The following is a 27,916-nucleotide window of genomic DNA, read 5'->3' as shown; positions in this document are numbered from 1 at the left end:
CTGGAACCTCCCCGCTCGCCTGCCCCCAGCTACAGCAGCGGCAGGGGAGAAGCCAGAGAAGTTTCCGAGCAAATCTGATTGGTTCGGGGGGAGCTGGAACACGGCCCCCCACTTGTGCTCCCTGGCAGTGCGATTGACCGGGACCCGGGGAGCTGCCTGCCGCGTGGGGTGCGCAGGAGAAGAGGTGGCAGGAGGAGCTGCGATGAAGCCCTGCGAAGAGGAGGGGCAGGGGGCTGCGGCCGGAGGGGACCCCTGGAAGGAGTGTATGGAGGCGGCGGTGCAGCTGGCGCGGCGGGCTGGGCAGGTTAGCAGCAGCAAGAGCCCACACGGATACTTTTGTACTTGCCTCGGTCTTCTCCCTTTCCCCGGGCACAGCTTGGGGAGAGCATGTGTAGGAGCAAGCGAGAGCCATTCCTATCCTCCCCCTCCGGCTGGCCCCTGCCCATGACGGGCAGTCACTTCCCCCTTCCAGGGAATGGAGGGTCCGCACTTGCAAGATCATCTGCTCAGTCACGACGTGTGCTGCAGTCCGTAGAGAGTTTTCAGCGGCTCTCTCCCTACTACGGTCCCCCAAATAAATGCCCCTTTCCGGCATCTTGCTTGCAAGGGTTAATAATGCTGCTGGAGTGGTCGGGACAGTTCCCTGCTGTGTTCTGCAGGCTACACTCCTGTGCACTCAGCACTCTAACCTGTTGGTGCCCGCGGTGTTAACGAGGGCGGGCGGAGGAACAGGCCGGTGGGGGGAAAGAGTTGCAGGAAAAATCTCTGAAGGGGTGGGGATTAGTGTAAGAGGAGGTAAGAGAGCCAACTGGGTCAGGTCAAATGCAGTGACATTGATCCAGATCACAGAAACGTCCCTTCGTCACCAACTTATCAATGACATACTGTATTGTATATATTTTAAACACCTGCAGGAACGTTTTAAATAATTACACTAAGTAGCTGGAAAAGCTTTTTGTAAAGCATATTGGCTCTAGATGTTTTTGTTGAGGTAGAGACCTGCCATTGCATGCTGCACATAGGCAGAGTTTTCAGCATCGTGTTGAATATCAATGAGGGATTTTGCTTTCATATAAACTGAGCATAGGTGATATTTTTAGCAAACATGTAGCAATGCGGCCTTTAGTCTATCATTTTGTTTGGTTTTTGCAGGCTTTAGCAGCCTGAACTGCAAATATTCAAGCCACCAGTAATGATCTTTTAGATGAATGGCATCATCATACAGTCTTCTTGAGGAAAAATGAGAATGCAGTAATGATATACCGTCTTAGTAGGGTATTTAAGGGAAATTCCACCATGGGAATGTTTTTTCACATTTCAGAATAATTTCAGAATGTATCTAAAATAATGGCCTATGGGTAAGGGGTGGTTTGTTTTGTTTTAATTCTCTAATTAACAGTATGAAGGAAAAGGCTCCCATACATCCTCCAGAAGCAGACATATTTTGTGACTGGGAGCATTTTTTATATTTAAAAATAAGATTAGAATGATTTGTCAAAGCAAACATGTTTTAATGTATTTTCTTTCTTAGTAAGAAAAAAGCATCTTCACATGTATTACTGTAATATTATTAGTATATACAGTGATAACAATGCTGGATTATCACATGTATTACTGTAATAATACATGTATTTCTGTAATATTATTAGTATATACAGTAATAACAATGCTGGATTATGGGGAATTGAGAATACTTCATATCATGATGCATATATCCAAAATATGTTATATTTCCATTTTATAACAGGTAGTTATAAAGTGAGAAAGTGAGTGTGTCAAAGATATTTAGCTGAATGACTGGTTTCTTGCCTGCTATTATCTTCTTGCTTTGCCAGTCTTCTCACAAGGGGGCAGATAAAATAAAAGTCACTGCAGATTTACAGTGGTGTAAATAAAGAATTGTCAACATTTAAAAGTTTTGCCAGCATAGCTGTGCCGGTTAGAAGTGTGGAAAAAAATCACACCCCTAACCAAAACAGCTATGCCAGAAAAAGCTATAATGTAGATGTAATTGTACCAGCCAAAAAGTCCTTTTGCTATTATAACTTACTCTGCACGGGAAAGTGATTTAGGATATCATAACAAAAGAAATCTTTTGCAAGTATCACCATCTCCTTGGGGGAGAGGGGATATAGCAACAAATCTTTTTTAGTGGCCTTAGGTCGATATCTGTCTCAATCTGAGAGTTAGGGTATCTCTACACTGGATAGTAAACCCAGGTCTGTGGGATCCACACTTGCAGACCTATTCTTTCTAAGCTCATGCTTGAGCATCCACACTCCATTGCTGTTTGAATCTCATGTACACGCCAGCAGGTACACTCTCAGTATGAAGACCCAGATCAGACCTTGCTGTTTCTTGGACATAACTCAGGGTTCTTAGCACCTTTGGTAGCCATGGCCGCTTTAGGGCTTGATTCATAGTGTATTGCAGGAATCGGCAACCTTTGGCCCGCAGCCTGCCGGGGTAAGCACTTGCACCTGCGTCCGCAGGTTCGGCCAATCGCGGCTCCCACTGCCCACAGTTTGCCGTCCCAGGCCAATGGGGGCTGCGGGAAGCGGCACGGGCCGAGGGATGTGCTGGCTGCCGCTTCCCGCCCTGGCGGGCTGCATGCCAAAGGTTGCTGATCCCTGGTGTATTGTGAGAGAACATGTCTGTTCATCCCTTCATCCCTTGGGATTTGACCAGAAGTGGTTTGAGCCAATGCATCCGGTAGAGCCATTTGGGTCCACATGCTCCTAGCAGCCAGAGTTGTCAACATGGATCACCGCCCAGTGGAAGAACTTCTCCAGGTCATGCTTTCACTCCTCTATTTCGGGAGTCAGCCAAAGCAACTCTGAGAAGTTGGTGGACATTTTGGAAATGGTATTTGCCCTACCAAAGGCATCTCTTGGAGGGGAGTACTGAAATCCAGATTATGGATTTCTGGTAGAAGTTAATCAGAACTACATTTTCTGGGGCTTCCTGTTTTTTTTTTGGTTGGTTGGTTGGTTGGTTGGTTTTTTTGGAGCGGGGGTTGTTTGTTTGTTTTGGTAAAAACCTTAAGAATGAGAGTTGAAAGAGGAAATTCATCAGTCTCCATGGAATTGTTTTTTAAAAGGACATGGTATTCGTCTTCTCAAAGATGTTCATCCATGTTTAGCAGAGGAGCCCACAAACATATCCACCAATGGGATTTTTTTAATACTTTTGGAATAGTGTCTCCAAAAGTCAGAAGGCTGATAAAGAAATAGTTACATGAATATGTGTCATGGTGATGCTGTCTGATCTGGGAATGTACCTGCTCCCAGTCGTGGATCTCATGTTTGAACCCATTGTTTAGCTCTGCTTAACATATATTACATCTATATTACATATGTGGGTCTGTGTCATGCAGTTTGGATCCAGTTACTTTGGAGGGTCATGGGAGCATGGATTCAGTATTTTAATCTGGGCCATTTTCTGTGCATAACTGGCCTGTATTGAAATCCCTCCCCATTCACTATACCTGTGGATTTACCATGGACTTTCTCACATCTTTCTTCTGTTGAGTACTCTTTTACCAAATCCTGCTTACTTTATTCATGTAAGTAAACCTACTAACTTTGGGATGACTTTTTGCATAAGTTAAGTAAGTGGGATTAGGACCTGTTGTGGGATTGTAGCTGTACTGTAGCATTCCCTGCTGGCCAAGCATGGCAGAGCAGGAAGTCCCCTGCCTCAGTTTCCCTCCCCAGGGCAGATTTTCTTGGCATGCCAGACACCAGTTTGTTCTGGAGAGGTGGCTTAGCCCTCCAACCAAATAACAAACAAAACTTATCCCCTTCCAGGGTAAGGAAAGTCCAACTGAAAAAGTCCCAACAAACAAAAAGGTTCTTCTGCCCTTCAAGGGCTTCTCTTTAGCCCACTCTCTGGGCCCTGTTCCCAACCCTTTTGTGGGCTAGCTGTGTGAGTCTTTCTGGCTCTGGGATCAAGCATTCAGATCCCAGTCTGATTCCCCCGGAGTACTATTCTCAGACTCTCCTGGGCTCTGTTCCTTGTGTCCTTCCCTGCTCTGGTATAGAGCACTGGGGCCCCTAGAGTATTTGGCTTCCTGCAGACTAAAGTTTAGGGCCTTCCACAAGAACCTTCCCACTCATAGCGGCTCCAACTCCCATATGGATCTCTCTGAGTCCTTTCATAAGGCCCAGATGTCCATTAAACTGTCACATGGGCATGGCCCTCCTTAGTCCCACCCCCACAGGCTTGGATTTAATAATGACACAGATGTGGCTGGCCTCATCTCATATGTTTGCTATTCCAACAGTACTGGACAATATGGATCTGATCTATTTTCATTTACGCTGTGTAAATTGGGAGAAACGTCAGTGACGTCAATAGAGTTACACCAGTGTAAAACCAGGGGTATGTTGACACTAGAAATGCCACAGTGGCACAGCTGCATTGCTGTAGCTACGCCACAGTAGTGTGGACATTTACTATAGCAATGGATGGGTTCTTCTGTCACTGTAGATAATCCACCTCTCCAAGAGGTTACTATCTTAACCTAGCAGTGTCTACACTGGGGCTTAGGTTGGCTTAATTACATTGCAAAGACAGTGAAAGTTTTCACAACCCTGAGCAATGTAGTTAAGCTGACCTAAGTTTGTAGTGTAGACCATCCTGAGAGAAAAATTAGGCAATGTAAATGTCTAGTATGTTAATGTTTCCATATGTTTTTAAACTATACAAGGAGAAAGCTGCCAGACAAAATTAGGTGTGAAATCCTGGCCCTAGTGAAGTCAATGGCAAAACCCCCATTGACTTCAGTCGGGCCAGGATTTCACCTTATCTGTTTTGTCTTTCTGTGACATTTTTAGGGTATCTTGTAGTGAAACATAGGCAGGCTGATTTTAAAGAATAATTTTATTTTGGGGAATGACACTTGTCCAAGCATTCAGTATTTAGGGTTTGATTGTGCCATTAAGGTACAGCCCTTTTGAGGGGCATTCCAGAGCCATGACACTCAGGTGTGCCAGGCAAGTGCATACTGTGTACCATCTCTTAGGAGGTTATAGCATGATCCTCCCTCCACAGCCTACTGCTCTACTGTGTGGTATGGCGGGAGATGGAGCCATGGTCCTGCCGCCTCTCCATTCCCTTTAGGGTAGCTTAAACTCCCAGAGATGCTAGATGGGAATAGTCTCTGTCATCCCCTGCACTAACACCATGATTATGTCAGACTCTTAAGCATGAGCACCTTGCATCTTCACTTCTATCTGCCCTTTGTGCAATCATACAAGGGCCAGGCGCAATCTACCTCTTAGTGGTGCAATGAAGTGTTGATACATACTTCTCGAGATTACTGGGCTGTTAGATCAGCAACTAGGTATTATCTGTCCTTCCCTATAAACAGTTACAATATGGACAAACTGTAATCTAATGAAGATGATTAGTGTAATATTGTATAGCCAACATATAATTGCTCAGCTTGGTTGCCAGTTTCATTACACAATACTGAGGGGCGGGGATGAACTATTTTTATTTCATTTACACATTTTGTGGTCCCTGGATAGATTTCACTTAACTGTCATAGCTCTTATCATCTTGAAGGACTTTTACGTGACTCCACACCTAATTTGGAAGACTAGCCAAATGCATTAGGTGATTATATTCGGCCATTTAAAATGTATTTATATCAAGTGTTCTGTAAAGAGTCAAACCTAATGGAATTCTGTTGTACATACTCTGTATTTTTTTCACCATTTTGGCCAGATTCTAATACTTTTACCCAGGTTTGAAGTACTTTACTCCACAAGTAGTCCCACTGACTTCAGTGGACTAGTGCAAGGTATTATTCAGCATAAAGAATTTAGCCCAATATGGGATACTTGATAAATTTAATTTTATGAAGAACAAATGCTGTTCTGTTTATAACGCAAAAAATGTAAGCTTGGTGAGCTCGCATATGTCTACACTTATCGTGGATTGAGGCTGCGGCAATCGATCCACCGGGAGTCGATTTAGCAGATCTAGTGAAAACCTGCCAAATTGACCGCAGATCACTCTCCCATCAACTCCGGTACTCCACCGGAACGAGAAGCATATCATAAGATGATGCGAGAGTTTCTCCTGTCGACGCAGCACGGTGTAGACACCGCAATAAGTCGACCTATGCTACGTTGACTCCCGCTACGTTATTCATGTAGCTGGAGTTACGTAACTTAGGTTGACTTAACCCTGTAGTGTAGACCTACCCTTAGTTTCTGACTTGGATTTCAGGTGCAAGTGGGTGAGATGGAGTAAGAACCCTTCTCCTTAACAATTTATGCAGCTTACACAGACCTTGGGTCTGTTGTCCATATAAGAGGAACAGGGGGATAGGCAGAAAACTGGCGGAACCTAGGCCACACACCCATACACACACACCCAAACCCTGGCTAGAGTCATTTGAGCCCGTACAGATGGGGTAGTAATTTACTGTTGGCACATCCCAGGAGCAAGGAGAAATCAGGAAAGGAACTGAGACTCAGAGGTGTGTCTCTAGGTCAGAACGCCTCCTGGTGCAGACCAGTTTATGTACTTACTTCTCCTTGCTCAATCTAGTCCTGTGTTAAGAAAAATAAATACATATTTAATAACTTCATACAAATGAGAACTCTTAATTCACTTGACTGCCTTATGACTTTTTGGGGACACCATGAGAGTAGTAATTTAGGCTCTAATCCTATAAATACTTACTCATAATGGTAACTTTACACATGTGAGTGAGCCCATTGAATTTGGAATCGTTCACATGTGCACAGTTACTCACGTGTAAAGTTCTTAAAAGGTTGGGGCCTTGATATCATGCACACACAAGGCACTAAGTTAGCTAAAGAGGTTCAGTACCACCAGGAAAACAGGGCAGTACGTAAGGAAATAAAGGAGTTTTCTGCAGTAAACATTTTGCCATGTAATAATACAAAAACTTTTGTGTATCATCTTCAAAGGTAAAAATATTTCCCTATCTCGCAAAGGAGTTTAAAGATTAATTAATAAGTACACTCTACCCCGATATAATGCTGTCCTCGGGAGACAAAAAATCTTACTGCGTTATAGGTGAAACCGTGTTATATCGAACTTGCTTTGATCCGCCAGAGTGCGCAGCCCCGCCCCCCCGGAGCACTGCTTTACCGCGTTATATCCGAATTCATGTTATATCGGGTCACGTTATATCGGGGTAGAGGTGTATAACTTTTATTTTACAGCTGATGAAACTGAGACAGAGAGGTAATGGGACTTTCCTAGGGCCCCACTGCAAGTCATGGTCCAGATTATGTAAGGACAGTCACTATACCAGTTAAGAGAGTGAAACCCTTCAAATGTAATATTTTTGCCCATGATAAACAAGTGGTAGAAATGTAATAGAAATTTGGAATTTCCTAGTTTCCAGTCCCATACACAGTACTGTAGAACAAACTGCCATTTGAACATAAATGGCTTTTCTTTAGGTAGGTTTAAAAATACTTTAGTGCCAGAGTTTTGATTTAAGGATTTAAAAAAATATATGCCTCAGGAGGAGGTTGTGTTTGGAATATTGGTTTGATGTTCCTTTTTATTTTGTATAGTTATGTACAAATCCAGCAATTACATTAATTTGTCTTTTCTATCACTGACTGTTTTGATGTCCTTTCTTAGGTACTTCCTAATTGTCTTTGGTTAAAAAAATAAGTTAGTTGTTCCTCCAAGAGAAACATTGCCATCATGCCTCGTTTCATAATGTCTTGCCTTATGAAGTAAAAAACAGAAAGAGAGGTGAAAATAGGAAGAAGTTTGTCGTTCATCATTTTCCCATTTGTGAATTTGCATCAATTTAGTTTAGTTTGGCTTTCAAGTTTTTTAAAAACATAACACCAAGATTTAAAAACAAACAAACCCAGAGCCCAGAGTTAGACTCCTAAGTCCATCTTTACGCACTTAAATAAGTGGCCAGTTTTTTAAAGGTGTTGAGCACCCAGCAACTACCACCAATTTCGCAGGGTGCTGAGCATTTTTTTAAAATCTGGCCACCTATGTGGACTTAGGACCTTAACACTAGACACCCATGTTTGAAAATCTTGGCCCAAATCTGATATAAAAGGCTTCTTTTCAGAGCCAAACTGGTATGGTTTACATTTTTTGTCACTTTTTTAAATGTAAGAGGTGGGAGTTTTGTCCCCGTAGTTTATTTTTTTTAATATTATATTTCCGATGGAAGGGGAAAGAAAACTCCTAAGCCCCGAGGATCCTCCTTTTTCCCCTGGGTCTCTCCCCTCATATTTCCAGTCCTTAATGTGTCCATCTGCTGCTATCCTTCTTACTATACTTGTGGCTGCATTTCCTTCCAGAGCTTGTCAATGACTTTCCTAAACTAGTTAGAGGGGTTGTTATAGAGAGAAATACAAGGTGCGTCCTACCCTCATTGCCTCAGTAGTATTCTCCGCCCCGAACAAACACGATGGATTTTGAGTCCCAGACCTGGATCCCTTCTCTTGAATGGTAGCATACTGATGTGTCAATAGATTTTAGGGTCCGCAGAGAACCTCATATGTAATATATTTTGTTAGTGTCTAGGGAAGGAATGTCAGAAATAAATCTGATGTGTGTACTCCTCTTTCAGATTATTAAGAAAGCTCTTACAGAGGAAAAACAAGTTTCTACAAAAACATCTGCAGCAGATCTTGTGACAGAAACTGATAATTTTGTGGAAAATGTGATTATTTCTGCTCTGAAAGAGAAGTTTCCCTCCCACAGGTAAGTATCTCTAGAGAGAGAGAACTGCCCAAGACCCTGTCCCCACCACAGGCCATGTATGTGACCATCATTAAAAGGGAATTTATAAAATTCAGTCCCTAAATGTCAGATGACCATCTGTACATATTTATTTGCCTCCTAATAACTGAATTCAGTTTTAATACCATTTAGATATCACTCTATTCTGGTCTCCATTGTTAAGAATTAATAAATGTCTTGAATTTAAGCAGATTGGAAAAAATTTTAAGCTTCCTTTCTTTAAAAATTTCTGTTCCAGATTCACTTTCATTTGACAAAAGTTGACAATTACTTTGAGAAGGTCCACTGTATTTTTCATTATTGGCCACACAGTATTATTGCTCTGGATTAACTTGAGTCATCATCTGAGGTTTTTAATATTTTACAACCTTTTTGGATTTAATTAAATAGTACACTCTTGTCCCCAGTAAGGGTCTCTAAATTAAACTATCACTAAGAAAGCTTAATTTGTTCACAACTCTGTATCTTTTTTTCTGCTGTAATATAATGCCAAGAATATTTCATCAAATGGACATTAGAATCAAGCTGCATTCAGTTACCACTAAGGCCCCAGTTCTGCAAACATTCATGTGAATAATTTTGTTTTACTCACGTGTATGTGTGTGTGCGCAGGATCCGGACTGAGTATAGCATTAATTCACATTTAGCTCTCCTAGCCTATAGAAAAATAAATGTTGTACAAATTACTGCACAGGATTTAACGGTAGGTCGTAAACATGAATTCAGATATGTGATTCCCCTTGAGCTATTAGGGGCCAGCTGAGAGTAACCCCCTATAAACAGAAGCCATAAAATGATACATTTTAGCATATTCACATTGGAAATAGGCTTTATAAAACATGTCTTAAGATTGGCTTGATGCACACAAAATATATACTTTATAACTGATTTCCACATTTGACCTTAACCTATGAAGGTAAAATTCAGCCCTCTGAAGAGAGCCAATACAAGGCCTGTGTGCCACTTAAATCTACATAAACCCTCTATGTGTACTTTAAGTGGGTTTTAAGTGGTACATAGTGTGACGGGATCCCCCCGGGGTACAGCCTGGGACCATGGGACCGCTGTGCCCCCTTAACTCTCTCCAGCCTGGGTTGTCTCTCACAATGCCTTGCTAGCGACCAGCAGCAAGCCCCTCCAGGCGCTGTGATCACTCAACACAACAGCATGTGGAGCCCCATACCCATCTAGATTGCATGACTGCTCCCAGAGGCACTCATGAATCACACAGACACCAGCTCAATCCCCCACCACCACCACCACTCCCCCAGCTCCCAGTACTGTACCTCAGGAATATACCATCTAATTTATTAATTGGTTCACCACTTCAGCAATGGAAAGTGGACATACATCAGCCTTTGTCAAGCCTGAGCAGATTTTCCCCCACACTTCATACCAACTCACTGGTAAAGATAAACAGTTAAACAAATTTATTGACTATAAAATATAGATTTTTAAGTGATATTAAGTGATAGGAAAAAAGTCAGAGTTAGTTACCAAAATAAAATAAAATATAAGCACACAGTCTAAACTCTCAACCCTATTAGACTGGGCAATATCTCGATTAAGCAGTTTTTCTCACCCCACTGGATATTGCAGTCCTTAATATACAGGTTTGTTCCTTAAACTTGGGCCAGTCTCCTCTGTTGGAGTCTTGTCTTCTTCTCAGTGTCTTAGCCGCTTGCAGCATAGGTGGGGGCAGGAGAAAAGGCCCAGTATGTGTCCACTCTGTTTTATACCCTCACTCCATCTGGTTGGAAAACACAAGTTCAGGCGTGTCTGGGGACATTGCTGAGTCTCCCAGTAAGGTTGAGTAATTCCCCTGGTGTGGCCTCATGCAGGTGTGTCATTGCATTGTAGCTCCCTTGCTGGACAATGGCTGTTGATGGATTGGGCGTTGGTTACTTTCCTTGCTCTTGCCTCTGGGGAGCTAATATCTGGTTACCAACCCAGGCATTGGTTACTTTCCTTGCTGTTGCCTCTGGGGAGCTAATATCTGGCTGATTCCCCAACTTACAGTATGTTTTAGTGACAACCATACAACACAATTCTCATAACTTCACATGCATTAATGATACATGTGTGGATAGAGAATTTACTTTCAGCAGATCGTAACCTTTCCCCTGATGCCTTACAAGGCATGCTTTATATGTAATATCACAATTATATACAGATGAGGAATATGGGGGGTTATAGGGTACTCCCCCAAGGCATAGAATGTTACACATAGGCCTTGCACTACGTAGGGATGACTTTGTGTCAGATTCCAAAGAATTCAGCTAAAATGGAACATATTTGAAAAACCTGACCCCATTGGTCATGTTGGTGTAATGAGCTTACTTAATGCAAAAATTACTGAAAAAATTATACATTAAGTACATCTTTCTAACTATCTGTTATGTGATCCAAAACTGTGGCAGTACTACACAATTGAAGTGTGTAATATTTGGTTGCAATTCTTAGGCAGTGCTGAGATTTACAAATATATTATTTGAGTAATATTCCATCTAAAGTACTGCTTGCTGTGCTATTGTCTGTTCTGTAATATGTGAGTTTTCCTTAATGATCTGCCAGAGGGAGTGTAGCATACAAGGTTCATGTAACATGAGCATAAAGTGTTAGAAGCATTCATGCTATTTAGAATAGGAATAGCAGGTGCAAGGTCAACATAGACCCAGAAATGGAAGTCTCCAACATGATGAGAGATTATTAACCCTTTACAGTCAACTTCCATTTTGAATTTGCCCATGAATTTTTCCTAGCTTCTGATTTCATAAGGTAACTAAATGAACGAAGCTTTCTTTAAGACAGTTCAGTTTCTGTTTGTTATGTTTTGGCTAGGGTTCGTATTGACCCAAATGCATATTTCAGTTTACAGAATATAGTCTTCTGTCTGAATAAAGGTCCATCTTGCAACATACGAGATACAGTAGATAGGTACAAAGGTAAACAGCAAAGAAAAAAATTAAAATTGACTTCAGTACAGGTTTATGTGCTCTGTCTCTCCACTAATCCGGCTCTCAGGGACATCCAACTAAGATTTTTAGATTTTTTTATTCCCCTTTTCTTAAATTATTTTGGTTCAGGTACTTCTTAGTTTAAAAAGGAAATTCTGGTAGTGACAAACTTTACCAGAGTCATTACTGCAATCAGAGATATTTGTGATGTGGCAGAATTGTGCATTCAGTGCATCAGCTAATACAAAGAAGATTTCACAGAGGTAATGGGAAAAATAGTGGAAAAGTTTGTTAAAAATATATTTCTACGCTGGATGTCCAACTCCTGCTTGGTTAGTGGTGAGAGTCAGCCCATTAATCTGTGCTTCGGTTTTCATTTTTGCTTTACTGATTCTTTAAAAATAAAGAATTTCAGTATTTTATTTCAGTACTTTCATGGATTTTAATGAGTATTTTCTAGATGACTGATTTTTTTAACTTTCTTTTTCTAGTATCAGAGGGGTAGCCGTGTTAGTCTGGATCTGTAAAAAGCAACAGAGAGTCCTGTGGCACCTTTAAGACTAACAGATGTAACAATACATCTGTTAGTACAATACAACTGTTAGTCTTAAAGGTGCCACAGGACTCTCTGTTTCTTTTCTAATGTATCTTTACATAGTAACATGGTTTGGACTCTTCGCAGAATGAAGCACTCATCATGTAGTTCTCCATTAATGACATTATTCTTACCACAGAGCAGTATCTTTCAATGCTATGGGCTTGTCTACACTACCCACTGGATCGGCGGGCAACTATCGATCCAGCAGGGGTCAATTTATCGCGTCTAGTATAGACACGATAAATCGACCGCTGAGGGCTCTCCCGTCGACTCCGGTACTCCACCAGAACGAGAAGCGTAAGCAGAGTCGACGGGAGAGTGTCAGCTATCAATTTACTGCAGTGAAGACACCACGGTAAGTAGATCTAAGTACGTCAACTTCAGCTACGCTATTCACGTAACTGAAGTTGCGTATCTTAGATAAACCCCGCATGGTAGTGTAGACAAGCCCTATGTTATGCACTATGGGCTTGATCCTGCTCCCATGGAAGTTAATGGGATTGTTACCATTTACTTCCCTGGGTACAGGATCATACTATATGAGTCTGACCTTGCACCAGTGATGTCAACAACTGAACTTTGCCATTGACTCAGATGGGCATGAGATCTGGCTCTGTTCCTGTACATTTATTTTTACTGTGTAAAGTCCTTTTAAAATCAATAGTACCAATAAACTTTTAGTTACAAAGGAACTTTCCTACCTTACAAAAGTTTTGACAGTAAATACTACATATAACTGGTCTTATACAGCAAATATGTTTCTTTGCCTTCCTTTTCTCCCTCACCATGCTCTCTTCTCCCTATGTCCCTCCCTGTCAAAGCCCGGAGGGTCCTTTCTCTCCCTGCCATCACTCACTTCATTGCTTCAGCCCTCTTTCTAGCCCGCCCACAAGGGCCTGAATTGTAGCCACCATCTTCCCAGCCAAAGAAGACTGGAAGGGACTCATGTCAGAGACAGTCATTTGTCTCTTGAGTACCATGAATCTGTTCCCTCCCTTTCTCTCCACAAGGCAGAGTGCCTCTGCCATCACACCATTCCAATTCCCAGGGAGCCCAATGGGCAAGAGTTGAACATGCCCTGTCCCTGCAGCTCCTCCCAGGTGGCTGTACTGCCTCCAGCCTTGCCCCCATCCCTTCCACGCAGCTGTCTGCGTGACTGCGTCTCCTGTCTGGAGTCTGTACAGCTATGCCAGAGGACAGGATTGGGGGTGGTACAGCTGCGCCAGAAGAGCTGCCGGTGCAGGACGCTGGCTCCTGGGAGCAGCAGCCCCATGATCTGTTCCTTTCGCCACTGCGGTTCCCGGGAGAGCCCTACCGTTCCACGGATACCGATTTATATCTGCGGGTATCTGCATCCACGTATATAAATGTATATCCGCACAGAGCTCTACAAATATCTAGATGCTTTGATGTACCCCCTGGAAGACCTTTGCGTACCCCAGGGATACGCATACCCCCTGGTTGAGAACCGCTGATCTAGGGAATGGAAAAGATAACTAAGAAGGCAGGACAGATGCCAGAACAAGATGTACAATTCCTAGGAAAAGGAAAACAGAAAACCTATTGAAATAAATTATGACAGGACAGAAAATCAGAAGCTCAACATGGAAATCAATGTGCTTCTGTAAATTGTGTATTTTTTTTTTAATTCTCTTGAATTACTCTGGGTCTTGCGAAGAGGAAAGTTCAGCTTTGTGAACTTTTTACTTCCCGATCTACTCTGCTATTAAAAATTGTGGTGGGAGTGGGGTTGTAGGTTTTCTAAGGCTGTATTATTTCCTGGTGAATTCACCTGCAAGGAATGGAGGTTCCTTCTAGAAGTGGGCCTGAGCTGCCAAATTGCAATTCAGATCTAAACTTCTGCCAAAATTGGGGTTTCATTTCAGATCCATCTCTACATGCATTACAGGATTTTTAAGTATGTATCATTAACATATAGGGAGGGGGAACTAGAATGGGATTTTTTTTAATATACTGTATAAAACAATTTTCTAGCTATCTTTTCAGAACTTCTTTACAAAGTTTCTGTGAGTTGGTGGGTGGTGATGGTGGGCTTTTTGTGCGGGTTTTTTGTTTTGTTTTGTTTTTTGGTAACTAAACTTTAAAAATACATAAATGTAACAATAGTCCCCAAAAGCCAAGAAAGTGGAGTTGAGTTTTCTGAGCATACTTTATTCCATGTCAAATATAGGTTTATTGGAGAAGAGTCCACTGCTGCTGGTTCAAAATGTGTCCTCACTGACAATCCTACCTGGATTATTGATCCCATTGATGGAACCTGCAATTTTGTGCACAGGTAAATTCAGTAACATGGAGAATTGTTAAAATATAGTAACTCTTCAGTTACTCATCAATCCTTCTCTCCCCCCATTACCGAAATATATTTCACTGTGTTAAGTTTGCTCAATTTACACTTACCTACAGCATTATATTTACAAACTGAGGGGTTTTGCCTGAACAAGACCTGCAGGATCCATTCCAGTATCTTTTTATATCTGATATAGTATTTGATACTCCTGGGGGAATTCTGCGCCACTGCGCACATGCAGAATTTATATCGCCTGCAGATTTCTTTCCTTCCCCGCAGAAAAATGACTTTCTGATGGGAAGCAAAGGGAAGCCACAAGTGGTCATGCAACCCTTCCCAGCAGTATGTTTTGGGTGCCCAGAGCAGACGGCAGAGAGGTAAATCTCTGTGAGGCAAGGGGCAGGACTAGGAAAGACCCAGCTGGTGGCTTCTACCCTGCACCGGGCTCAGCTGCTAGTCCTGGCTGGGCTGGGGAGGACAAGACTTCCTCTTTCCCTGCATGGCATCCAGGGCCGGGTCACACCCACCCCCAGATTTCTCCCCCGGCTGCAGGAAGCTCTGCAAACTGCCCCCCTCCCCCCACCGCGCTTCCTGCACCCATCACTCCTCAGCTTCAGGGGGAGGGATCCCTGTACAGGGAGCTGCTCCCCCATCTGCCAAATCCCCATGCATTCAGACCCCCTCATACTCAGACCCTCCCGCCAAACCTCACCCCCCACACTCAGAACCCCCACACACACTGAGCTCCACTCCCCCTGCACCTGGACCACCCTGATGAGCCATCCACACCCAGATCCCCATCCCACCAAGCCCCAACCAGCTGCACCTGGGCCCCCCTGCAGCATCCTATTACCGTTGCACCTTGAACCCCCCAACAAGCCCCTGTGCATCCAGATCCCCCCCCCGCACCTGGATCCCACTCTGAGCTGCCTGCACCCAGATTGCCCGACACAGATTACCCCTCTCAACCTACTCCTAAGCCCCCCCATGCTAAGCCCCTCCACACTTGGATACTGCCTTGCTGAGCCCGCCTGCCCACACCTGGTGCACCTACAAAACTACAACTTTAACTCAAAATTTAAATATTTGATTTTTTTAAAAAACGATGACTGTTTACTTCACCTGGACAGTCCCACTAAATTTAAAATAATTCCGTATGGTTGGTCTAATAGGCCCAGATTTTTAAAATGATGGGCCTAATTCTGCCTTGGTGCATTGACTTCAATGGAATAATATGTGCTTACACTGTGGCTAATTGGGGCCAGCTTCTGGGGGTTGATGTTTCAGGTAATACAGTGAAACTCTGCCTTCCAGTAATACTTTCTGCTGTTATTCTACAAGTTTTAAGAAATTATTAATTTGTCAATTCATACTTAAATTTTGGGACAATTAATACCTATGTCAAAAGGAGCAAGAGAAATATGTAGTTATTACTTTGGCAAGACAGAAGGTAGTATAACAGGTTTCATTTATTGTTGACCTCAGGTATAAAGTTTCTCCCTAATTAATTACTGTCTGCAAAGTGCTCTGAGATCATTGGATGAAACGTACTCTAAGTATAAATTATTTATTACAATATTATTTTAAGATTAGGTTATTTAGTTACGCTAAGGGGGAGAATCATTAAAATTTCAAATATATGTTTAATATACACAGCCTATTTATGTTTTCATACATTTATTTTTTAACTTTTTGAAATCTTAGTTTCATTTAAAAAAAAAAGAATTGACAAAGTACAAGGGACAGTCTTGGGTGGAAACAGAGGGAAGGTATAATGTAGATGAAGTTTTTAATTGAGTAAAATTACAGCGCTCTCTGTGGGTTCAGTTGCTGCTGGGAGTTGGGGAATTTGCATGTTTAGAGAGATTATTCATGAATAGTACTTTCTTTCTTATTTGTCACAGGTTTCCAACAGTGGCAGTTAGCATTGGATTTGCTGTTAACCAAGAGGTATAAAATATGTTCTGTGAGTTGGTAACCTGAGATCCAGATATAAACCTCAGAGCCATGTGGGAACTAAAAAATTAATACAAAGGCTCTTTCCATGCTATTGAAATTTGTTTGGTCACACTACAACAATATAATACCCTAATCCTGCAAACCGTTACTCCTGCGGGTAGTCCCATGTTAATTGGATTTATATATTATTAAAAGGGGACTACTGATGCAAGAGTTAATAAAATCAGGCATTAATAAGTTATGTTTAAATTGTGACTAAGCATCTCTATATTTATCTTCTACTGTTCTCTTGTTATTATGCTGATTCCTATTGCTTTAAAGCTGTTAGCAATCTCCATGACTCTCAGACAGTTTTTTCGATATACAGTATATAGTAGGATTACTTTTTGTGATACGTGCAAAGTTATGGTTTGGATTCCCTTGTGTGCTTTTGAGATGCAGTAAATTTAATATTATTCCATGTACCTTCATAAGAGCCTGTCCGTAGAAAAACAAAGAACCTGGCCTTGGGAATACTGTTCTTTTTAAATTTCCTAGTTCTCACAATTCATTTTGGAGGGGTTTGTACAGCTACTGTAGTTGTACAGTTTGATTTATAAAATAAAAGTAGCTATTTTTAAGTAGTTATTCACACCATTGTAAAATGTGCTTCTTGGGCCTTTGCATTTACATGCATTGACATGCCGTTAGCTCCCATTGAAGCCAACAGGAATTTTGTGTGTGCAAGGAATGCAGCATCAGGCAAATTCAGCAATGGCCTAATTTTCAGATGTGATGAGGACTAGCAACTCCCTTTGGTTTGGACAGTATAGTGCTATATGTGTATCTAGATGGACTGCAGCTTGCCTTTAAAAACATAGAAACCATAAAGACACACTTTAGAGCCATTCCAAAGATTATTCCTTCCCAAATGTTTTCAAATATTGCATATAATCACAAAACAGCTTTCTTTAGTGTTTATTTATTTTCTATAGCACCCATCAGGCTTTAGATGCTGCTAAAACAAAAATAAACAATAATATTAAATTTTACCATCCATTGTAGTAAAAAAAACAGGCAAAAGTAAAAAAAATAACTCAATAAAGGAGCCAAAATGGGCATAGATGAACTGACCTGAATAGAAAGATCGAGCATCAAGCCCTGAATACTGCTAAAGAGAGATTCTTTTGGATATCTTCAGACCTGGAGTTCCATAGATAGGGACCCTGAACCAAGAAGAGTCTGACTCCAGGTTGGTTTAGATGGGACCTCAGGATGAATATTAAGGAAAACCCATTCCCTCTGAGCTATCTTTGAGGACTATTGGGTGAGAGGTGGTCACTCAAGTAGCATGGGTCATGATTGCAACAAGGGACTGGGAGTCTAGAAGATCTGAGTCCTATTACTGGCTCTTCTACAAACTTATTCTGTGACCTTGGGCAAGTCACTTAACTTCTCTATGTCTGTTTCCCTATGAGTAAAATGTAGATAATATTTTATCTCATAGTAATGATGTGAGGATTGATTCATTAATGTCTGTAAAGTGTTTTAAGATCTTCTGATGGAAGGTACTATAGTTGTACAAAATATTAGGTACACCTCTACCCCGATATAACGCGACCCGATATAACACGAATTCGTATATAACGGGGTAAAGCAGTGCTCTGGAGGATCAAAGCAAGTTCAATATAATGTGGTTTCACCTATAACGTGGTAAGATTTTTTGGCTCCCGAGGACAGCGTTATATCGGGGTAGAGGTGTACTTTGGGCCTGGATTATTAAGGCTCCAATTGTGAACCCCTTATTCCCATTTGTAAGCAGGTGCTCTCACAAATAGTTCAGTGTTGCCAATTCTCATAATTTTATCATGAGTCTCGTGATATTTGGTGTTTTTCTTCAAGCCCCAGCTCCTGGAGTCAGGTGTTTCACGAGAATCTCAGTGTTCATTTAAAAGACCAGTTAGCTTCTAGCTTTCATGATTGCAGAGAAAAACTCAAAGATGACTTGAGTGCACCTCAAGGGCTCAAAAGATAGAAGGCAAGTTAAATGTATTATGACATGCAAACTATGTATTTTTTTTTTTTAATTGCCTGATTTGTAAGCCAGTCTCATGTGTTTTGGAGGCCTGAGTCGTGAATTTGAGATGCTTGAGGTTGGCAATATTAATAGCCCCAGTGAAGTCAATGGGCCTATTCATGTGAGTGACTGCTTACCAATGGGAGTAAAGTATTCAGAATCTGGCCCTGGGGGATTTACATATTCTCAATAACTCCTTGAATTGAATTTCAGAGTAACTTTTTATATCATTCTAATAGTGTGCATAAAAATGAGCTGTGAATAGATAGAATTAATATCTCTCTCTCTAAACTGAATTTTATATGTTATGTATCTAAAACTTCAGTTTAACAGTACAATTATTTATTAGCAGCAGCATAATCTTTGGTTATGTAGCTAATTAAAATAATTTTGATCTTTCTGCCCTTAGTAGTTGTTCATACTTGTGATGAGTAATTTGAGTTGCATTCATTTCTTTCCTTTTCAAAATCTTAAAGCTTGAATTTGGTGTAATTTACCACTGCACTGAAGAACGATTATACACTGGTAGAAGAGGTCAAGGAGCATTTTGTAATGAAAAAAGGCTTCAGGTATCAAAAGAGACAGGTTGGTCTAGATTTTTGTTAGAACTCTAAAAGAAATATGTTGAATTTCAGAGTTGATGCTAATCCTAAATGGAAATTATTATCCTGATTTAAAGTATCTTTCCTGCATTATAACTGTGTCTTTCCCAGACGAATTGATCAGTATTGATCCAAAACCACTCCTTTAAGATAAAGAAATAGGATGAAATTCACCACTATACCATGCCTTCTGTACACTGGTGTAACTCCGGGATACAAAGTGCAGCTGGAATGATGAATCAGGCCGACGTTATTATGGCATTTGTCATTCACTTATTTTCAGATGACTTAATGGTGCCATATACTGCATCTTGTTTGTAAACATATATGCCAGTAGTAAATGGAATTAATGGATGCATACATTATACTACTTTAAAAACAACTTGCTGTGATGTGTGTGAGAGGTCTGTTTAATCATACAGTTAGTTAGAACACTTAGTCCATACTGTATTGGGATTTATTACTATAAACCTAATAAAGTGATTCTGCATTTGCCTAGTTATAATAGTTAAGTTCAATCAAATGCACATAACAACAAGAAGCTTTCTTTTAACAAATCCAATGCAGAAGATAAAGCAGCATAATTAGCAGACAGAAGCAAGCAATGTTACATAGCTGTATCTTTGTACCCCAGAAATGATAAAATTACAGTAGAAAAATGGTTTGGTGCAGACTGAAATCATAGTAAATTAAAGCAATTTAATGTACAGATTAGATATGGGTCCAGACCAACCCTGGATGACGAGAACTTCCCTGATAGTTGGAAAAATTTGGATCCAGATCCAGACTTTGTGGCTTGGACCAGTCTTTAGTGGGCCAGGTTTATTTATCTGGAGAAAGAGCATACAAATGGTACACTTCTCCCCCACAGGAGCAGCTGTGCCTGAGGGAGGACATTTACCCAGAATAGGTGTCCATTGTCCTACCCTAGCCACCCTTCCAAAGGTGTTCTGTCAGGGGAGGGAAGTTTTAAAATACAGCCCATGTTCCACAAGAATCCTCTTGGCAGAGTATGCCTGGGAGGCTTATGGAATCAAGGCATCTCCCAACTGCCCTACATCCTTCATAAACTGGCCCCATTCACTTTTATGTCTAAATGGTCCTGGGCCTTCAGCTGAGCAAGGGCTGTGGGAGACAGCACCACTTTGTCCCAATTCCCTGTGGACTTTCTGCTAATGTGGGAGTCCAGAACATAAGTGGAGGGTCAGATCCCATATTGTTTAAGATGCTTTATAATTTTTTCTCTTTTGAGATGTACTCATTTGTGTGGGGTATTTTGAACAGGGAAGATGGAGAATATTTTTATTGATTTTTGTGGTGTTTAAATGTAGCCCATTTATGGTTGTTCTTGTCTAATAAGGATTTTGACTTCAATAGAATGAATCACCTCTGGAGTACAAGATGTTTCTCCTCATGCTGGCATCTGGAATTTGTGGCTTTTAGACTTATATGTTACCTCATGCTTTTGTTTCAGGAAATGTATTTTGTATAGAAAATGTTGATATACAATATAAAATTAGATTAATGCTAGATATGTTCAGCATTTAACAATTCAGAACTAAAGAAAATCACATTGTGGTGATGACAGAATTTTGCAAAGGTTATGTCACAGTAAGAAAACAGAGCTGTGGTCTGGGATATCCACCACGCACAGATTTAAATAATCGTAATGAAGGAACATCCCAAAGATATAAAATTCCCTTTGACAAACGTTATCACAGTTTAAAGCCAGGCCTGGCCTTAAGTGTGTTGATACCATAAATGGCGTGAGGGGTTTTTTTTGGTCTCCCCTCTGCCCCCTTCAAAAATAGTCAAAAATGTTGGTCCCTTGTCTCTTTTCCTCCCACATTTACCCAGATCACTGTCATCTCTCTTCTACCAACCCTCCCTGTTTCTCTTCCCCTCATCAGGGTGGAGAACTTGTCTTCTGGTCAGTTGTCTCCTGTAGTTTGAATTCCTGAAGCCACCTTGTGTCTTTTCAATAGATGGTCTCTTCCCTAAGTTCAATTCCTCCCTATGCCTTAAGCCCAAACCCTCCTTAAAGCGTTTCAGTCTTTAAATCCAATTCCTAAATTAGCATAACTTTGACTAAGTATTAGGAAGTGTTTGTTTATTCATCAGGAATCTAATACCCATTGAACTCTATGTGAATCTTTCCTTTGGCTTTAAGAGTCCTTGGCTTTGATTAGGCCCCTATACTGCTGTAAATCAGAAGTTACTGAATCGAACACAATACAAAAGGAAAAACTAATGCCGCAAAAATTAGTTCAGAATTAGACCTACTGACTTTTTTATATAGAATAGCTGGTAAATATATTGATACTTGCACATTTGTAACTTTTGTAGTCTTTCCAATGTCTAAACGTAAAAGGGGGTAGTTTTTGCAAGATAAATGGAGTTTTTAGTGGATATTTTTAATTGATCTTTACTTATCATACACCTAGCTTTGTCTAATTAAAATGAATGGTATAATCCAAGAGATCAAAGTTCCCAGTTCAGGAAGCATTCTGTTTTAAAATACAATTCATTTACAGTGGAATGCATAGATCCTATGTCAATTATTTTTAGCTGATTGCTAAAAGTTTGTGAGGTCACCAAAGACTGACTGGTCAATGAAGGAAAAATTCCATGGGAACAAAGGAAACTCATATAAACCAGTTTTGTTCTTATTCTTCCTTCCCTTCTTTTACCAAACAAGTATTTTTAGATAACCCAACTGTATGAGCAATTTAGTCTTGTTACAGTCATTTAGACAAAAGCAGTTTCTCATCCTGAGAAAGAATATGAAAAGAAGAACAATTTTTGTGTGAATGAGAAATGGTTTTGCTGTGAAAAGCCCCTTCATATTTAATGTGAAGAAATTGCCTAGACCTACTTTGAAAGGTTGTTGATTTAATAGAAACAACTGTCTACATTGCAGATAAGTCGAAGGCCTTGATCTTAACAGAAATTGGTCCAAAACGTGACCCTGAGACTTTGAAATTGTTCCTCGGTAACATGGAGAGCTTACTCAAAGCCCAAGTACATGGGTAAGGTTTTTAAGAAAAAATTTTATTATGTTAAAAATCATCAACATTCTTTCAACTTTCTGAAATTCCAAGCAGAATGTTATTCTACTTAAATCAAATGTGATGCATATTGTATCCTGTTAATAAATACCTGGGTTGAAATAAAAGCAGTTTTCCCCCTTTCATTCTTTTATACCTCTCTGCTTCTAGGATCCGTGTAATCGGAAGTTCTACCTTGGCTCTGTGCCATCTAGCATCGGGTGCTGCAGATGCATATTACCAGTTTGGTTTACATTGCTGGGACTTGGCAGCAGCTACTGTCATTATTAGAGAGGCAGGTGGTATTGTGATAGATACTTCAGGTGAGTAAAGTATGCTGTTTTGGAGCAGGGACTGTGTCTTCATGTTTGGAAAGCACATAATAGGCACTACTACAATCTAAATAATTGTCACACTCAATTTTTTTCAATCACCTTTCATAGTCTCTGAGGGGTGAGGCAGATAAATGTTCAGATGTTTAGCTTTTCTAGTTTGGGCTGCATTCTTTTTTACTTCCCCATCTCTGTCTAATCTATCTGTGTACTTACACGGTCCTCATTGCAATACTATCTGAATATCTCCAAACTATTTGAAAAAGAAATAATTATAATCTTTCTCTTCCTTCCCCGCTGGTAGGAGAAAAGGCTTGATTTGTATATGGGTGAGAAGGGAAAGAGTTTTGTGTGTGTGTGTGTATATGTCAGAAGAAACTGAGGGAAAACTAAGATGAATAATTGGGTTTTGCATTTAGTTCTGAAAGTGGAGAATCAATACAGTCTGGGGCTGATAGGATGGGGCATGATTTTCTGGCCAGCTGAAGGTAGAGGGTGGTGGTTTTTCCCTACCAGCACTATAAGAGCTGCGAGGCCGAGGACCAACATAAAAACATGAGTGGATATTCTTGAAGGTGGGGGTGTTATAAAGAAAACTAGTTCTACAGAGCAGTTCTGTCTTCCTACCAGCATCACCCAAGTCTTTCTGGGTTCAGTTTTTGCTATCTGATCTTCATCCAGAAGGTAATTTCAGTTAGGTATTCAGAATGTTGGTAGATAGTGCTCTTTATACTTGGTGTAAAGGAACTGTGGAGTTGGGTGTTGCCTGCATTTCAGTCTGTGTTATCTTGCCAGTGCTCCCAGTGTTTACTCATAGATGCTGAATAATATGGGAGAGGAACTGCGTTTGGGTTTACAGGTGAGGGATTAGGAGGTAGAGGAACAGTTACCCATAGTGATCCTCTGGCTTTGTTCTGAGAGGAGGGATCTAAGCCAATTCAAAGTGTTTTTGTTCATTCCTTCAGCTCTTAGAGGCAAGACAGGTGTATTTATCAGTATCAAATGTCTCAGACAAGTCCAGTAGAATGGGTATGGACCGGAGAAGGTAATCCACCAGAACAACAAATGCTGTCTCAGTATTATACTCCCTGCCCTCACGCCTCACTTAGAGGGATCCATGATTCTGCCAGATAACAAGTGGAGTTGGAGATGCCTTTTTGCCAGCTCTCTCTTAGTCTGCTTGGAAAAGAAAGCTTAGATGCTGAGCAGTAGCTTCCAAGTCCTCTGGAATTGCGGGATAGTTTTTAAATTCTGGTTGGACTATTGTATGTTTGGGAATGGATGGTAGAGTCCCTTCAAAAGGAGATGTTAACAGCCTGTTGCCAGGATTCCTTCCTGGTGGTCTCTTTTCTTTACCAGCCAGGAATGGCAGGGGAAAGTAGTCATGGGTGGGAGGGGGACGGCCCTGATTGTGGTTGTGTCAGTCTACTATAATTACTACTGGCATGAATAGGCAGAATTCTTGGAAGAGGACTCTGTGTTTCTAGATCTGATCTGAGCTTCTTGTTCTTGATGGCCTCTGAGGGTGTTCTGCTCAACTGTGATGTAATTCCCGTGCAGGGGGAGGGGCTGTGTTCTGGGATTGGGTGGAGACATATGGGTATATGTAGGGATTTACAGTCTAGAAAAATTCTGCAAAGTGTGTCTTTGCTATCTCTGTGGTAGAGGAGAGCAGAGGTAAACTCTTTGCCTCCCTTAAAGAAGGATGGGTTTACAGAAATACTTTGCTCCATAGTCTCCCTGTATTTTCTACCACCAACACTCAAATTTTCTTCCTTCCTGCATTTTCTGGTTTGCTGAGAACCTTGGCAATCTATGTGGGCAGTGGGATGAGAGAGGGCCCTTTGGTGCTAGAATGTCTCTAACAGTAATCCGTGTGTGATTGTAGTGCCTTGCTGATTCTTCTATCCCTTTGCCTCTTGGCTGCATAGTTTTCTACAAGTAAATTTTGAGTTTGGCTCAGGCAAGGTTATTTTGGGGTGGACCATGCTGGTGCTTCTACTTGCTTTGCACTGGGAGAGCTTTAATTTCCCCTGCTGCTGTTACAATTACAGCACCTGGTAAGCAATAGGGTGAGAAGCTGTCTGATCCAAAGGCACTACCAATGCAACTTCAATAAGTCAGTCATTAGAGAGACATTCTAATAGAAATGCAGCTAACAAACTCTTGTTTCCTATATCAGGATATTGCTTCCATGGACATTTTAAACCTCCCTGCCGTCCCCCCCGATGGAAGTAGTCCTCAGATGGTTCTTCCCATTCCCAGTTGTCCTTTCCAGGATGTAGTAGTCTCGGCCGAGGTTCGGCCCTCAGCGGGGCTGTGGGGTATCCCACCGCCTCGCTCTGGTCCGCCGTCCGTCCTGGTCCACGGGTAGTGTGGGACAGCAAACACACGGTTAGGGGCTCAGGCCCTTAAGCAGGGGCTGAGCCAATAGGTCAGAAAAAAGCCCCGGACCCTCAATCAGAGCGGGGCAGCAACCACACAGTCTGGAGCTCAGACCCTCACGCAGGGGCTGAGCCAATAGTTCGGAAATCCAGGCCCTTAAGCAGGGGCTGAGTAAATGGGTTATAGTAGCCCAGGCCCTAGGTCAGGGTGGGCAGCAATCAAATAGTCAATTAGGAACCCAGGCCCTTAAGCAGGGGCTGGGTCAGTGAGCAACAGGTCCCAGCCTCTCTAGGCCAGGGAAAAGGGGGAGTCTGCCACCGAAGGAGTGGGTGGCAGGGGGGACGCAGGTCCTCCCACTCCACTGCGTCCCAGCCCGGGGCCGAGCAGCGGCAGAAACTCGCTGCTGTCAGTGGGGATCCTGGCCGCAACACACTGACGTTGGCTCTGGCAGTGCTGCAGCCAGGCTGGGGTCGGCTGCCCCCGGCTACTTCCACACTCCCCCTCGTAGGGTACCTGGGCCGGACTAATGTCCTCAGGGCTCTCCACCAGCATCAGTTCCTCTGGGTAGGTAGCGAAGGGTAAGCTCGGCTCCTCCTCAGGATAGCAGGAAAGGGGCAGGCTCAGCTCCTCCTCGGGATAGCAGGAAAGGGGCAGGCTCAGCTCCTCCTCAGGGTAGCAGGAACGGGGCAGGCGTGGCCAGTCCTTCTCAGGGTACTGGGTGAGGGGTAGGCTCGGCAGGCCTGGTGAGTCGGCAGGCCGGTCGCAGCCTGCGGCTGTCTCCCAAGCAGGAGCTCGGCCACAGACGTCTGCTCTCTCCGCTGGCTTGTCCTCCATTGAGCTCTGCAAGCGGGCTTTTATACTTCCGGGTCGGCGCCCTGACCTCTGAGGGGCGGGTGCCGGACCCGGTGGCTCCGCCCATGTTGGTATTAGGGGAGGTTCGGCCCTCAGCGGGGCTGTGGGGTATCCCACCGCCTCGCTACATAGGAGTACAGTTTTCCCACAATTTTGAGTGACTTTTTTTTAACATTGTCCCTAGGTGGCTATTTATGGGCTGCTTTTATAGCCGCAATCTTTGTATTCTTTTCTCTTTCCGTCACACCCCCATACAGGTCCTTTGCTTATAGTGATAATCCAGTGAAACAACTCAGGTCTGGCCCACTGTGCCCTGGGCTCTGGCTGGCTAATTTCATCACAATTTTGCATTTCCAGTCTAGGGCTTTTCTGGGTCAGAGATGCTGAGGATGAATGTCTGTGTCTTTGAGTAAGCCCTTTAAAGTGTTACATTTGAAGTATACAGCTGGGCCCAGCAGAGATTACTGGATATGCTGAGACTCCTAAACAGATTTCAGCAAAGATGAAGGCTTCTTGGGAAGAAAGGGCTGTCAGGGAGACACAAGAGTGCTCATCTGAATATTTATATTTGTACAGCACCTTGAAGATGTAAAGACCCAAAATGTTAAGGATTATTATTTTATTAATTTCTAGAGCATACATCCCCCAAGTAGAGTGCTCTTTAGTAGTTAAGCCCAGTCGTGATCAAAGTGTGCATGACTGTGGAAAGACTTGATGTAGTAAAGAACAGTTGCCAGTTGTAGGGTATGTTTAACCCTGAAAATGGGTTATGCTGGTTCCTATTTTATTCCTTACTACCCCTAGTTTTGCAAACAAAACATCTGGTGTTTTGTTTAAGAGAGTAAAATGGAATATATTGTATTTATTTTTGTGTACTGAACAAATAAAAACATTCATTGCTTTTGCTGTGTACTTTGGTGTTTGATAAGTCTGTGATTTCTAGAACACTTTGCTTTGCAAGACATCTCTGAATTTGAAAGCCTCAACAAGGTATTTCCCCCTCTAAATGTGGCTGAGACATTGTTTCAGTATCTTTGAATCTCTCTATCTACAACAAGGGTATAATATAATATGCCATACATCACTTCTGTATCTAAACATGGTTCTTCTTTATCCTCTTGTTCTTAGGGGGACCTCTAGATCTCATGTCATGCCGAGTGATTGCTGCCGGCACTAAAGAGATGGCCATGTTCTTAGCTCAGGAAATACAGACTATTCACTACAGACGGGATGATGAGAACTGAGTGACATAAAATACATTTACAAGTAACATGGAGTTTGTCCTTCTAAGCTACTTAACTTCTTCCAAGATGGGTGTCTTAGAGGGTACATGATTTTAACAACATGCTTTCTGTGCAGGTCTTCTGTGTCAAATGTTTTAAACAATTTTATTACAATGTGGCTTCCCAACATTGTGGGGTGGGGGGAGGGAGATTTTTAAAACTTCTAAGATTTGTGGCTTCTTTTAATATGCATCTATTTCAGCAGCACCTTTTTTATATGATCACCTGTAGCGCTTGTTGCCAGATTCAAACTTTCACATCCGTTCAGGCTGAAACTGAGTCTTTTGTAACATATGCAACTAAAAAGAAAACTTTATTTTTACAAAACACAGATCTCAGGTAAATGAGCTTTAGGATTGTAGTAGATGATAAGTAGTTAAAATGTGTGCCTACCGTACCCATATTCAACAGTACTTGAGAATGCAATAAAAAGTGTTATTACTCCATTTCTCTTTTCTAACTATATCATGGCCATATATATGTATATTTTGGATGTTTACAGTGATTTACAAAGTGTACAGAAGAAGGTGATTTTAGGTATTTGTTTCAAGGAAGTGTATATATTACCTTTATGAATGCAGTGGGAGTTACCTATATAGTTAATAACAGAGCTGCTAAAAAAAATGGAAAATATTTCATGATTTTTTTTTCAAATTGTCCAACCAACTCTAGCTTATAGAGAATGTTAACCAATTGGGGCCAAATCTTACAGTCCTTATTGAACCCTTACTGGGCGCTCAAACCTGCAAGCATTTACTACCATGG

General features: G+C 41.8%; 1 protein-coding gene across 1 annotated transcript; it reads left to right on the top strand.

Annotated features, from left to right (window-relative positions):
- On the top strand, positions 1-27,138 carry IMPA2 (inositol monophosphatase 2). Its single transcript, XM_034762588.1, has 8 exons — positions 1-304; positions 8,600-8,733; positions 14,519-14,623; positions 16,540-16,585; positions 19,127-19,235; positions 22,173-22,281; positions 22,471-22,622; positions 26,997-27,138. Exons 1-8 carry the CDS (start codon positions 203-205, stop codon positions 27,110-27,112), a joined length of 873 nt encoding a protein of 290 aa, XP_034618479.1. The 5' UTR covers positions 1-202; the 3' UTR covers positions 27,113-27,138.
- The last annotated feature ends 778 nt before the right edge of the window (positions 27,139-27,916 follow it).

The sequence above is a fragment of the Trachemys scripta genome, chromosome 2, assembly GCF_013100865.1.
Source record: "Trachemys scripta elegans isolate TJP31775 chromosome 2, CAS_Tse_1.0, whole genome shotgun sequence".
Taxonomy (NCBI): Eukaryota; Metazoa; Chordata; order Testudines; family Emydidae; genus Trachemys; species Trachemys scripta.
This window is presented reverse-complemented; position numbering and strand designations above follow the sequence as displayed.